General features: G+C 44.7%; 2 protein-coding genes and 1 long non-coding RNA gene across 3 annotated transcripts; 2 read left to right on the forward strand and 1 right to left on the reverse strand.

Moving 5' to 3' along the window:
- The first annotated feature begins 4,238 nt into the window (after window positions 1–4,238).
- On the forward strand, window positions 4,239–4,953 carry LOC26527935. Its single transcript, XR_001449178.3, has 3 exons — window positions 4,239–4,401; window positions 4,467–4,575; window positions 4,642–4,953. It is a non-coding gene; the product is annotated as an uncharacterized LOC26527935 (long non-coding RNA).
- Window positions 4,954–6,286: 1,333 nt separating this feature from the next.
- Window positions 6,287–9,659, forward strand: LOC6583375 (T-box transcription factor TBX6). Its single transcript, XM_002009009.4, has 5 exons — window positions 6,287–6,518; window positions 7,010–7,172; window positions 8,255–8,522; window positions 8,598–8,735; window positions 9,011–9,659. The coding sequence occupies exons 1-5, from the start codon at window positions 6,428–6,430 to the stop codon at window positions 9,530–9,532; spliced, it is 1,182 nt and encodes a 393-aa protein (XP_002009045.1). The 5' UTR covers window positions 6,287–6,427; the 3' UTR covers window positions 9,533–9,659.
- A 1,845-nt stretch (window positions 9,660–11,504) lies between these two features.
- Window positions 11,505–13,051, reverse strand: LOC6583376 (ankyrin repeat and MYND domain-containing protein 2). The gene is made up of 3 exons (XM_002009010.4): window positions 12,767–13,051; window positions 11,940–12,707; window positions 11,505–11,876 (listed from the first exon to the last, which is right to left on the reverse strand). Exons 1-3 carry the CDS (start codon window positions 12,971–12,973, stop codon window positions 11,646–11,648), a joined length of 1,206 nt encoding a protein of 401 aa, XP_002009046.1. The 5' UTR covers window positions 12,974–13,051; the 3' UTR covers window positions 11,505–11,645.
- Window positions 13,052–13,175: the final 124 nt, after the last annotated feature.

A 13,175-nucleotide genomic window follows, 5' to 3' on the forward strand; every position in this document is an offset into this window, starting at 1 on the left:
CATTATAGTAATTTTAGATATCAGAAAATATGAAGAAATAAAAAATAAATGTCACAACAGCTTTTCTAATAAAATGTACTAACTTTTAACTAAAACAAATAGTAAATAAATAAAATAATAATTTAATATTGTTAGTATATAGAAATAAAAGCAAAACTAGTTGCCATAGCTAAATCCAATTAGCTATAATTAGCAAAAAGTTTTCGATTCGTTTCAAAATTCTTGTTATAACGAGAATGCCCCACTCGAAGATTTCTCACATGCAAGTGGACACACTCCAAATTATTTGTCAAACATTTTCGTCTCGACCCGTTCCAAATACTAATGCCACACACACACAGAGAGAGACACACACACACACAGACACAGATCACACATCGTGGGGCTATCCTAACTCGCCAAATTGCTGTCCGCCTAAATTGCCAAACTTGGTGCCACTTGGAGTCATCAGTTCCATGCGAATGTGGATGTCGACTCGTCGACTGTTTTGACATCTTGGGGCGTCCGTTGTCGCCACGTTAGCGGGGCAGGGACCGCCACTCCGCCACTGCGACTGCGCCTCATTATTTATTATGAATTCTATAAATATTAATGGATTTTTAAATGCAATTATAACAACTAATTAATAATGTGCATTTTAAATCGTCCCGGGCGAGCGAACACGGTCTGCGCCACCGTCTCCATTGGAGCATTTGACGTATTACCTGACGTATTTATTGCATGTTTTCTCGCTTCGACTTTGGTACTTTGTGTGTTCGTTGGGCTCTACTCTAATGGAGAGTAATGCAAACATATCATACATTATGTAACATTAGCTCTCTTTCTCTTTCTCCCTTTTAGTGAGATGAAGTTCCTATTTCATCTTTCTATTTATAGTATTTTTTTAATGAGACTATTACTAATAGGTTATTTTCTAAATCTTTAAGACATTGATAGCCCATATCCAATGATCCAGTGTATAGATCATCATAGCTTTAATCCATTTATTACTTTAAGCTTCTTCTTATTAAGACATCTAAAAAAATAATCAATTATAAAATATATCTATATCTATAAAATATATCTATTCTTATCAAAGAAAATATTTACTAAAGTTCTGTAAATCTTTATGATTTCTAATTTGCAGAGTATTTGTCATTCGGCTGCTAGAAAGTCTTTTGCGGTTTTTTATTCATTTGCTGCTGTTATGAAATGGGCAGCAAGTCCAAATGGAGGTGCGCGAAAAAATTAAACGAGAATGTCTGACAGAATTTATTTTAATTAGTGCGATGAAGTTGTGAGTGGCATGCTAAATGAGGGGCAGCCCAACTGGCTGGGCATTCGCGATCAGCTCATGGCCGATCGGGTCCATGCAAAGCGACTGCCAAATGGCCAATGGCAATCGTTGATCAATGACAAACTCAAGCGGATCGCAGCCGCCCTAGACTGACACAAAGATCACAGAGTGGAAGGCCGCCAGATGCTCTACATAGAGCAGGAAGAGGCAATAAACGATCGCATGGGCATTTGCTTGGCAAAGATCGCGATCGCGATCGCAAACGCGTTTGCTATTGAGATCGAGTTTGAGATTGAGTGAGATCCCGTATCGATTACATAGATCGACTTCTGTGCTCAGGTCAATTGCCGCTAGGCCAACGCAAAGGGAAGCCGCCTGCGCCTGCGCCTGCCCCTGCGTCGAGTCGGTCGTGTCGCGACGTTGTAATCGATATGGCGAAACGCTGGGAATCGATACCACAGCCCGGAGAATGTATCTTAAGTAGCAATGTAATGTGTCCAGATGCCGAACTGCTGATAAGAGCGCCCTGGTGGCGACGTCTAGATGATCGCTGCGATCAGCAGTAGCCTCATCTCTCTCGGGCCACGGCACTTGTGGGCGCCTGGCCATAATGCATCTAACAGATACTTATGGATTGCTGATCTTGTGACAGGCTCTGTCCGGGGTAGCCAGCTAAAGTGGAGCCTCACAACGTGAGAATCACAAATATGTAAAGAAGTGGAAAGGAAAAGGAAGGTAGAGGAACAGAGAGAGAGGGAGGGGGCCATTTCTATTGGGAAAAGGTTGCAGCGATCGATCGAGCGATCCAACGATCGAAGCAAACATCTTAACAAATTATAATGCTCGGCACTGGGTCGAGCGGTGGCTCGGTGGCTCGGTGGCTCATCGTTAAGTATCTCAACTAGTAGCCGCTAGGCAGCCACGAGAAGTGATCATCTCAACGACAGTCCATCGATCATTCAAAATCGAGTCTGACCCATGCTGGTGTTGCTTTTTCAGATTCTTCTCTATTTTGTTTTATTTATTTTTATTTTTTTGGCTACACTTTTTTCGTCTTTTAGCGTTAGCGTGGTAGAAAGCGTGATGGAAAATTAAATCATCGTCGGTTGGCTTGGGTCTTCTGGGCTGATGCTGTTGTTGTTGTTGTTGTTGTATTTTATCTTCAGTTGCCCTAATGATGCCCAACGCACCTTGAGCTGCAGCTTAGTATTTACCCAAAGATCTCTATCAGCGAGTTAACTCGTTTAGCATTTAGTTGCAGGCGCCTAAAACACAGAGACGTAGACGTCGACGTCCACTGAGACTGGGTCTGGGACTGGAACTGACGACTTATCGCATAGTTTGCATCTTTATGCTTGTTTTTCTCAGGATTCGGGGCTGGGCAACGCCTCACAGTGCGGCTTATTAGGCGCAGACAGTGTCGTTTATATCATTTATATTATTTTATGATGCTCTTTTTGTTGTTTTCATAAATTATGTGTAACTTGTTGTAGTACAATATATATTGATGCTCCAACGGACAGGTTGTCCAGGTGCAGGTGACAATCCAGAGCCACGGCCTTTCTCTGCGCATGGGTTAATTAGGGTTATCCATGATTTATTGATATGTTGTGCCCTCCAGGGGCAGAATCAAATGCAACCTGTCTGCCCATTGATTATGGCTCCAATAACCACAATGTTGATGGTCTTTTAATAAATGCATTTCGTTAGCTATTTATGCATGTCTACATATGTTATGTATATACATTCGAGTCTTTTAATTAGCCCTCAGATTTAACATGGTCTGTCCGCAGTCAATGTGGGCTGTCGCCCGCAGCAGCCGAGCTGTGGAGCTGTGCTGCTGATTGCCTCTTCGACAGCCAATTGGCTGATGGCTAACGGTAGCTGCGTCAAATCTCTTATCACAGCCAAACACATGTCGCCAGGCAGCTACTGTCCGAGTGCAGATGCAGAGTCGGCAGATAGCCACACTCAAAGGACTGCAGGATCTTTGCCTCTGGCGCCAAGCGCTCCTTAAAAGTGCCCGCTGCCAGCCACTTGTCGCGTCGCGCGACAAAGGACAATAGAATATTATTGCTTCAATTGGCAGCCGCTCACGTCCCATGTCCCACGTCCCACGTCTCTTTGTCAGGTACGAGCCCGCAGAACATCTCAAGTTGATTTGGACGAGAACGAGAAATCGCCCGGCTACAGCTTAGTTCACACCATGGCCTCTGTCCGCTCTGTGGGCGTTGTCACTGTCGCGTCGACGACCTTGCCCACTTTGCCTTGCCGATTGCACCGTTTAGTGACGCAATTACACCTGACTCAACTGGTCTATCCGGCTGATAAGCCATAAAAGTGCCTGCAGCAGCCCAGCTGCTCAGCTGCCCAGCATCCAGTAGTCCAGTCGACTGTCTGGGCCTTTTGTTCCCGTTTGCCGATATTCTTTGTCGGTTCGCGCTGCAAGCAGGCGTGAAACGATTCGATTTCATATCTTTTGTTCGCCTCCCTTTGTGTTTTTGTCAAATAAAGTTTGCGCTGGCTATTTGTACAAATATTTTACGATGCACTGGCGCCCGCTTTGGGTTCCATTGGCAGCCAACATACATCTGCCGCAGTCTGGGAGTGAATCCGAGTCTGATGGCTGCTTGGTTGGCTGGCTGCTTCACCGGAAACATGCCGTCTACGCTGTCAAAAAGTGCTAATTTGTCCGAAATGCGGCAAGCGAATTCGCATTGCCTTTAGCTGGAATCCTTTCTAGTCCGTTTGCAGTGAAGTCAAGCTCGAAATTATTTGCTTTCGTCGTATCGCTTGAGGTGAAGTGCAAATTGTATTGGAGACATTCCCATGAAAGTGTCGCCTTAGCCAAGGAGATGTCACGGCGACTGTGTTCATAGATATCATATATAATATACATATGTACATGAATATGTGTGGAGTTTCTAAATATATTTGCGTATTTCTTCAAGATCAATGTCAATGCCAAGATAATGTCATATTTTCAAATTCAAACAATTTTCAAAAATTATTTGTATTTAAATAGTGTTAAGATATGAAATACACCTTTTCATAATATTTAAATTGTGCTATATAAAGAAGAATTATTATCAAATAATAGCATTATATAAGATAGTATTAAGCAAGTAAAGTGTCATATTATTCGTTCATTATCCATCGACAGTTAAATTATTCTTGGTATATCTCAAAGGGAGCACTGTGGAAAGGAAATTGTCAAACTCTGAAGCTCCAGCTCCAAAACAGAGAAAAATATACTGTTTTTCTTTCATTTTTCACACCCTCGATGGGCTAAGATATAAGTATGTATATAATATATAGACTTGGGATATTGTAATCTACAGGTGAATAATGTCTTCATACATCAGCAACTATTTTCTTTTGGATCGCATAAAACAACAACAGCTTCCTTGACCATCATATAAAGACATTTAACGAAGTGATTTTTAAGAATTTGTATAATCATTTGATATTAAAAATTTATTTTGGATATTTATTTAAATTCCAAATTAATTTTTTTACGATCTCTGTTAATACATTGTGTATTCCAAATTTCGAATTGTAAAAGGTAAACGGACAGAAAGTAAGACGGAATCATCTGAATGCTGGATATCGCATAGAATCATCATACTCTTTCAACTATGTGAATAAATGGAGGACGTATGTATTTCAATATATAATATACGATTTCTATGGCATATTTTCAGTTGAGGTCATCATACTTACTTCATTAGGAATAGAAAATCCTTAATGTATTATATGTCTCACATAGCTTTATCAATAAATCAGAATTGAGATTCTTCTCAGATTATATTTTTTATTAACAATCATTGACCTGGCATTACCTATAATCTCAAATCCTTATATGCAATATTTATTTACCTATGAATCATAGGAAAATCAACATTTTCTACATTCGTGTCGACTTCCTGTAGTCACTGCCGACTTGAGATTAGGTTTCGGGGAAAATGCACAGCAGCAACTGTGATTAGAAGCAATTTTCGGTGCTGACAAGCACTAATCAATAGTACAGAACCTGCACAGACCCAAAATGTATAAATTTTCGGGCAACTATGGTGAGCAATCTGGCAAATAAACAGAAACTGGCAACTGCCAACTGGCCTGTATATGGCCAGCGGAATTTCGAAATTCCGAAACGGGCAATTAAGAAAAGCAACAAAATTTATGTTTCACCTGTCTGCATAAAATACATAAATACAAAATGCCAGACAATGCCAGCAAGAGCCAAGATGGTGGCTAATTACACGGCACAAAAAACGGCGTATGCCCAAAAAGAAACAGATCCAAACCCAGAGCCAACGCCAGTTGCAGTTGTAGTCCCACTCACAGTTCCAAAGACCCTCATGAGCAAATCGACACAAGAGGGAGAAATGAAAATAGCAACGGGCATTTTTCCAGCCGTCTGCCGACTACTTTGTCTTCTGCTTCTGCTTCTGCCTTTGCTGCAGACAGGCGCGCTGTGGAAAATCTCACTTCTGAATTACAAAGCATGCCACATTGAAGTCTGACTGACAGTGCAACAGAGCGGGATAGCGGAATGGCGGGATGGCGGGACAGCGGCAGAGGAAGCGCAAAAGCCAGTGGCGCAGAAAAACACTGCGGCTGATGAAAATCAACAGTGCTAAGCGTTAACTTCGCCACTAGCTGCGCAGCACGGTCCACACAATTGCTGCTGCTGCCTCGGCTTCTGCCTCTGCCTCTGCCTTTGCCTCTGTCGCCAGCAGCTTCGTTTTCCTCTCGCATTTTCACACAAAATGGCGCACGATCGTCGTCAGAGCGAGTGCGCCATAGTCAAAGTCTCAGTCAGAAGCACAGTCACAGTCTCGCTCTCAGTTGCAGCCGCAGCCGCAGTCAGCGTAGGCGTCTGCCCAGCCAGCCAATCAGGTTGCGCCGTCACTCAAACCGGTCGAGCAGGTAGCTGCTGCTGCAGGGCTCTGGAACTGGAACCGGCTACGACGCGCACGCAGCTAAGCAACCACTTCGCTCAGCTCAAGATCAGTTGGTTGCGAAACGTCGTGCGTGCAAGAACCCCGAACGTAGCGCTAAAGAAATACCCATTAGAAGTAAAGACAAGTCCAGCAAGTGGTCTATTTGTAGTGAAGTGAAGTACTCTGTTTAATTAATATTTGCAACATGTTGTCCATGCACGAGTTGATGGATATGCAAATGCAACAGCAGTTGGCCCACGAGATATACCGTCAGCAGATCATGCAACGCATTCCAGGTAAGTTGGCAATAGCTGAGTAGAAGGGTTAATCAACTGCCGACGGCAAAGGCTGAAGATGAAGAACCCTAAAAGCAAAAGTGAACCACCAAATATGATATTTTATTCAGAGTCCTATCCTCTATAATTTATTATTATAGATTAAAGTAATCTATCAAAAATGATATTTTATTCATTTAAATGCATATTTATATGTTTTATGTTTCATTCGGAATAATATTCTCTAACTGCACATTAAAACTAATGCATATATTTTGTAAAACTGATGCATATATTTACACTAAGGCATTTTAATTTACAATTCGCTCGAATATTTAACTGCTTCACATACATGCTAATAAATATACTTTTGCAATTCGGTTCAGACATAATTTATCTTCTGCATAAATCGATAAACAATTTTAGAACAAGTCGACAGCCAGCTAACGAACTAACCAAACAACTTCTAAGCAACACACGCTCATCACACACATATACATTCTAACCCACAGATCCCTTTCCGGCGATGCTGCCCCTGCACATGGCACAGCCGCAGCAAATTATGATGCCCAGACGGCCGACGTTGCCGGGCGTGGAGGCCAAGTTGGAGAACAACGAATTGTGGCAGCAGTTCCATCAGATCGGCACCGAAATGATCATCACCAAGAGCGGCAGGTAAGATTCCCGAGAATTGTGCCACATCCTATGCAAATAGGTGCGAGGTCGTCTATATACTCTAGAACTTGAAAAGTCAAGTGCATCGCGGCCTATGTCAATATTTGCCATGACCCAGCTCGCGCGCTCTCTCTCTCTCTCTCTCACTCTCGCTCTGTCTTTGGTCGTGGCCGTGGCCTAATGTGGCGCCTAGCGATAATTCAAAACGCAGCAGGAGTTCGCTCGTTGCGCCGGCGACGGACAACAGTGACAACAACAAGTGCGGCCGCAACCGCCGTCCTGGCGCCGGTTCGCTCATAAAACGAAAGAAAGAACAAAATCTGTGCCCAGATTTGACAATGCTGCGAGACGAAGATGCCGACATGCCCTGGTCTCTGGGACATAGGGCTCAGCTTGGCTGTCTACCTGCGTTTTCACACGTTTGCCCACAATGGATCGCTTTGTTGGCCCTCGTCGAGTATCTTATGCATATTTTCTGATAGCTACCGACTACCGATCGCTGTCCGCTCGAAATTAACATAATTATGAGTTGACCAGTTTGCGTGTGTATGTCTCTGTGTCTGTGTCTGTCTCTGCGTGTGTGTGCGTGGGGAGTAGATGCAGTGTGTCCACTTTCTCGGCTCATTAGGCATGCATTGACTGCTCGTAGCGCCACATTTGGAAGCCGTTAAGCTGCATGCCCGACAGATCAGATCTCAAATAATTGTTTGGCGCCATGCGCCGCGCTCCCTGCAATTAATCATAAGAAACTCAATAGAAGAACGAAAGCGTGCATTGTTTTGAGTCCGATATACCCGGTTTTGGGTATTTGTTTTCGTTACGTTACGTTTTAAATCGGTGCAGCGCTCGGTCGCTCGATCGCTCGCTCTCTGCCTGCTCCGCTGCTGTCCGCTGTTCATAATTACACACTTGTTAGGCTGGGCCACAAATCAAAGTGCCAGGCAACGCCTTCTTTGCGCTTAGAAAGAGGAGAGCACCTTGATTTATGTGACTACCTCAAACAAATACTGCTCACCTGAAAATGCATACCTATTGTGCCTTGGTCCACTTAATCAACTTCTATTCTTGTGGTTCCCTTGCAGACGCATGTTTCCCTCGATGCGCGTCTCGCTGAGCGGCCTGGAGGAGGACACCAGCTACTGCGTCCTGCTCGAAATGGTGCCCATCGGCGACTGCCGCTACAAGTTCTCCGGCTCCCAATGGGTGCCCGCTGGCGGCGCCGAGCCACAGAGCCCACAGCGCATGTACCTCCATCCGGACAGTCCGGCAACGGGCGCCCACTGGCAGTCGCAGGCACTGCTCTTCAACAAGGTCAAATTGACGAACAACACACTGGACAGCAATGGACACGTAAGTGACATTTGATCCTGTGACACAATTTCATGATAACTAATGAACTTTCATTCCTATTTCCAATCGAAACAGATTGTTTTGGCCAGCATGCACAAGTATCAGCCGCGTCTCCATGTCATCCGCAGCAGCGAGCTCACCCAGTTGCCATGGGCACCGCAGCAGGCATTCGTGTTTCCGGAAACGGAGTTTGTCGCCGTAACGGCCTATCAGGTGGGTAACTCATGAGACTCTTCATCTAGCTAGACCAATTCATGGCCAGCAGATAAATAAGATAACTGCAGCCGCGGGGGGTCAGCGACTAATTGTCGCCCGCATGCGCAAAATCCACTTGAGCCGTCGTGACAGACGTCGCTCATTGTTTGCTGCATTGACACCAGGGCTCAAGTGTTTTGCTGCATGTCTATGACTACTCCGTGACGCCAGCCAGCTCGAATTACAGTCTACAATAAGTCTAACCAAAATGTTGTCAATTTCTTCCCTTGCAGAACGATCGTATTACCAAGCTGAAGATCGACAACAATCCATTTGCCAAGGGCTTCCGCGAGTCCGGCCAGTCGCGCTGCAAACGCAAGCTGAACAGCAGCGCCAACTCCAGTGCTGACTCCGAAGATGACGTCTCAAGCGTGAGCAGCTGTGATTCGCCCCAGGCCAAGCGTCAGCGCGCGGACTTCGAAGTGGATTCGCAGCGCAGCTTGTCACCGGGCTACTATCCGGCAGCTGCTGGGCCACCATGCCTAAGTCCATCCTTGCATCCGTATCGGCAATCCGTTGGTTATGCACCGGCCGCAGCCTTTCTACCAGCGGACTATTTTGCTGCAGCGCCGCCGCCAATGACAACGCCGCCAGCACCTGCGATGGCTCCTGCAGCAACTTCACCAGCTACGGCAGCTGCTACTTCCAGTGCATCCACAGCATCTCCAGCAGCTAACACTCCGACCAGTTCGCCGCGTGCAACAACTTCCACGAAGCGCAATAGCTTCAGTATTTCGGCTATTCTGGCTTATTAGATGCAGATGCGATGGTGTCGCCCCCATTTAAGCTTTTGTTGTGATTACAGTGTGCAGTATATGAGCCTTAAGTTGTAATATGTTAATTAGTTTTAAGCGCAGCTTACAAATAAAGCAAAATTTCAATACAAAATGTTCGATAAGTCTTCTGCCTTAAATGTATCGAAAGGCGAGAGTCGATAGTTTGGTCAATCGATAGTCGAGTCAAGCAGGCTAAGCAGGCCCAACCTTCGGCGCTTCCGTTTTTACAGGTTTCGCAAGTCGAATCAACTTTGGCGGGCCGCAGAGCAAATTAATGTGCTCCATCAGCGCCGCCGCAAAGCCAGAGAGAACGGTCGCTCGAGCTGGCCTAAAACAAACTCCGGTAGTAGTTAAAACAATTCTCGCAGATAAGGCATCCATTATGAGCAGCGATTTGACGGCTTTGAAGGCGTTTGGTCTTTGCCGAACCTCTCGACTGTCGGCCGATGACGCAGAAGCTGCCGCTGCCGTTGCTGTGCATCTCTTTGCGGCTTGTGAAATTTTAGTTTTTTATCGCACCTTTTATGGCCGTTAGCCATTGGGAATCGGGAGTCGAGAGCAACTGGAAACTGGAAACTGGAAAGTGGGAAACGAATCGAGTGGTGTGGCCATGCATTATTATCGCGTCGAATGCGACAAATCTGTCTGTGGGACGGCGGCTGCCTTTTTGGCCTGCATAATTGCCCCGATAAGCCAGCGGGCGACATGAGTTGCCACGACGCATGTGTGAGGTCCATGCTGGGGAGGCCTGGCCAAACGGTGGCGCCAACCGTTTTCAGTTTAATAACTTTAATTAAGTTTTTTAGGCTAGGAATTCGAGTCTGATTACGGCTAAGTTCAAACAGCTTCTTGCCTTTTCCTCTTCAAATATTCATTGAAAATTTGGTTTCATTTATTCGTTCGTGATTTGATTTCATTCATACAAATCTTTGCATATTTTATGAACTCAATTTTTAGCTAGCGCGAAATAATTCACTGACTACAAGAAGTTTGGACGTTGTTTTCGAGCTGCTTTGGCTAATTTTGGCCCCTTTCATCTGTCTTGCTCTTAGTTTTTGTCACACAAATTTGGTTTTCAAATTTTGGTACAATTAAATTATGTGATTTGCACATTTTCACCCAAGAAACTGTTGGCAGCGGCAGCGCTTTGGAAGTGTTTTTTAAATGCTGAGCCTTAATTTGTTGGGTTTATAAATATATGTACATATTGTATATTGATTTTGTTGTTTTCTTGTTTAAAACAGTGGCAAAAAGCGTCAAAATTCGTAGATTATGCGATAAAAATGCAAATGTTTTCGCTCACGTTTCTAATTTGTGTTTGTTTTAATATACTTAATGAATTTTTATGTGTGGGCTGTGCTCTCTGTAATCCGGTTTTGCGGTCAAAGCTGTTGATAATGATAATTCCGATAATGATGCTATATTGTTTTTGTTTCTTCTTCTTTTATCTTTTGTAAAGGTGTTGCTCTGTTCGTACGTGATTGCTTGTTTTTATGTTACTAAATATAATATATGCAGATGATTCGACCATAAAACTGATGGCGTGCTTGGCTTAACGATATAACAACAAAAAAAACAAGAAATGAGCGAAATATTTAATTAAATTTGAGATTAAGACCAAACTGGTTATCGAAATTTGAATAATAGCGGAAATTCGAACGGGTGTGTGTGTCTCAGCTACACAGTCGATGTTATATTGGATGGGTGTGTTTCTTAGCTAAACATTCAAGAATGTGGTATAGAACAAATCAAGATGGAACTTGGTTGGTTCACAATGAATCGTAAGATGTTCGAACTATAATTAAAATGCTGATTTGAAGAAACTATACTGAATCATAATAATTTTCTAGCAACAAATTTGAGCGCAGTGTTACAGACATTTCTGATTAGCCAATTTACCATGCAACTTGCTGATATCTTTTTATGGTTTGTGTATTTACTAAACAAACTGTTTGATATGCTGATTCACCAGATGGCGCCACTTAGTTTAATATTTGAACATTCGTCGAGCTATTGCACCCTGTATAAAGCGACTGAGGTGCATTTTTAACAAATCTTATTTGGTTTATTTAAAATGCAGGTAATCAGGACATTATGCTGTCAGCTTGGACAGCTCCTCTTGCAGTTCGGACGTGTCGATGGGCGCCTTCGGCTGCTCCTTAGCCCCGGCCAGCACAGATGCCAAGAGACGGGGACAACTCTTCTTGTGCATGAACCAGTGCAGACGCTGGCACTCGCGGTCGCAGTACTTGACCGCCTTGCACTTGGAGCACTTCTTGTCGGGCTTCTCTTGGCCACACGTGCTGCAGTAGCTGCACTCGTCCTACGAAATGCAAAGACGGAGAATTAGCTGACAGGATTTCGAAGGATTTAAATTCAGACTCACCACAAATCCGCGCAATCCGTTGATGGCGTTGCGCAGGATGACGAGCGCAGGAGGCGCGTCCTTCGCGCCCAGCTGCGTGGCTATTTGGCGAAAGATGGTGCACTCGCGGTAGGGAAACTCTCGAGCGCATTCACGCACAGTATACTCGACGTAGTCCAGCTGGCCGAGTTTGTTCTCCTTGAGGACACGCTTTATGAACACCTCAACGAAATCGTTTTTGTTGGCCTCGCTGTCGTCGGCCTTCTCCTTGTGCTGCGCCTTGAACTGCTCCTCGCAGCGCATAAGCTCCCTGACGATCCATGCCAAGTAGTGGAATTTAAATGCGAGCAGCTCGTTTATGTCGTGGGTCTTCTGCATCTCCTTCTCGCACATCAGCGACAGAGCCTTGCGAAGATTCGGCAGTATCTTGAGGAGACCCAACGACTGGGCATTTAGCGTGATTCGAACGGGATGCAAATTGATTTCCGTAACAAAGCTGTGGAAAGACCGCAGAAGCACGGCTGGAATGTACGGCTCTGTTTGCTGGCCGTGCGGCTGTGTGTAGTACTCCAGGCTGGCGCGTGTCACATAGTTGTTGATGGTCTCCACACACGAGTGGTTGCCCACGAAGGCGGCCATCTGGGAGGCAGTTCGATTCACGCTGTTTATACTGTTCGGATTGATGCCCGCATCCAGGAGCTGGCGGCACACGTGCGTATTTCCGGACAATGCGGCGAAGTGGAGCGGCGTATAATCAGCGCCATGCTGGTTCAGATTAATGTCGGCCCCCTGTTAAGTTAATGTATTAGCGATTGCAATCACGCTCCGCACTCATTGGGCTGCCTTACCATGTCCAACAGCAACTGCACTGCTTCCTTGTTGCCTTTAAAGCTGGCGTGCGCTAGAATCGACATTCCGCTGTCGTCCACGAAGTTGACGCCGCCCTTCAGCTGGCCCAGCATTTGTTTGAAGCCGTTGGTGTCATTCTTTGATATACAATCGATTAGCTGTTGCTGCACTTCGTCCAGCTGTGACTTTTTGCCGTCTCCACTCATGTTTTTCGATTTTTATCAAGAAACTGGTTAACGAAAAAGTTGAGAGTGACAGTGTGTACACACTTCGAAACAGTCATCACATTTTCGATTGCTCAGTTTCCAACACTGAGACGATAGCCAACTTGTACGGTGTTCATAAAGAAATTAGTTGCACATGTATATCAATAAATAAATCATTACTTACTTATTAGATGTGTATATA

This window comes from Drosophila mojavensis, unplaced genomic scaffold, assembly GCF_018153725.1.
Source record: "Drosophila mojavensis isolate 15081-1352.22 unplaced genomic scaffold, ASM1815372v1 contig_74, whole genome shotgun sequence".
In the NCBI taxonomy this organism is placed as follows: Eukaryota; Metazoa; Arthropoda; class Insecta; order Diptera; family Drosophilidae; genus Drosophila; species Drosophila mojavensis.

What these genes read in the sequence shown, in the direction of transcription:
- LOC6583375 (XM_002009009.4), top strand. Translation starts at nt 6,428, where the DNA reads ATGTTGTCCATGCACGAGTTGATGGATATGCAAATGCAACAGCAGTTG. An exon ending in GATCATGCAACGCATTCCAG is followed by an intron (nt 6,519 to 7,009) that starts GTAAGTTGGCAA and finishes TCTAACCCACAG; the next exon opens with ATCCCTTTCCGGCGATGCTG. An exon ending in TCGCCGTAACGGCCTATCAG is followed by an intron (nt 8,736 to 9,010) that starts GTGGGTAACTCA and finishes CTTCCCTTGCAG; the next exon opens with AACGATCGTATTACCAAGCT.
- LOC6583376 (XM_002009010.4), bottom strand. Translation starts at nt 12,973, where the DNA reads ATGAGTGGAGACGGCAAAAAGTCACAGCTGGACGAAGTGCAGCAACAG. An exon ending in TGCAGTTGCTGTTGGACATG is followed by an intron (nt 12,708 to 12,766) that starts GTAAGGCAGCCC and finishes TTAACTTAACAG; the next exon opens with GGGGCCGACATTAATCTGAA. An exon ending in ACGGATTGCGCGGATTTGTG is followed by an intron (nt 11,877 to 11,939) that starts GTGAGTCTGAAT and finishes TGCATTTCGTAG; the next exon opens with GACGAGTGCAGCTACTGCAG.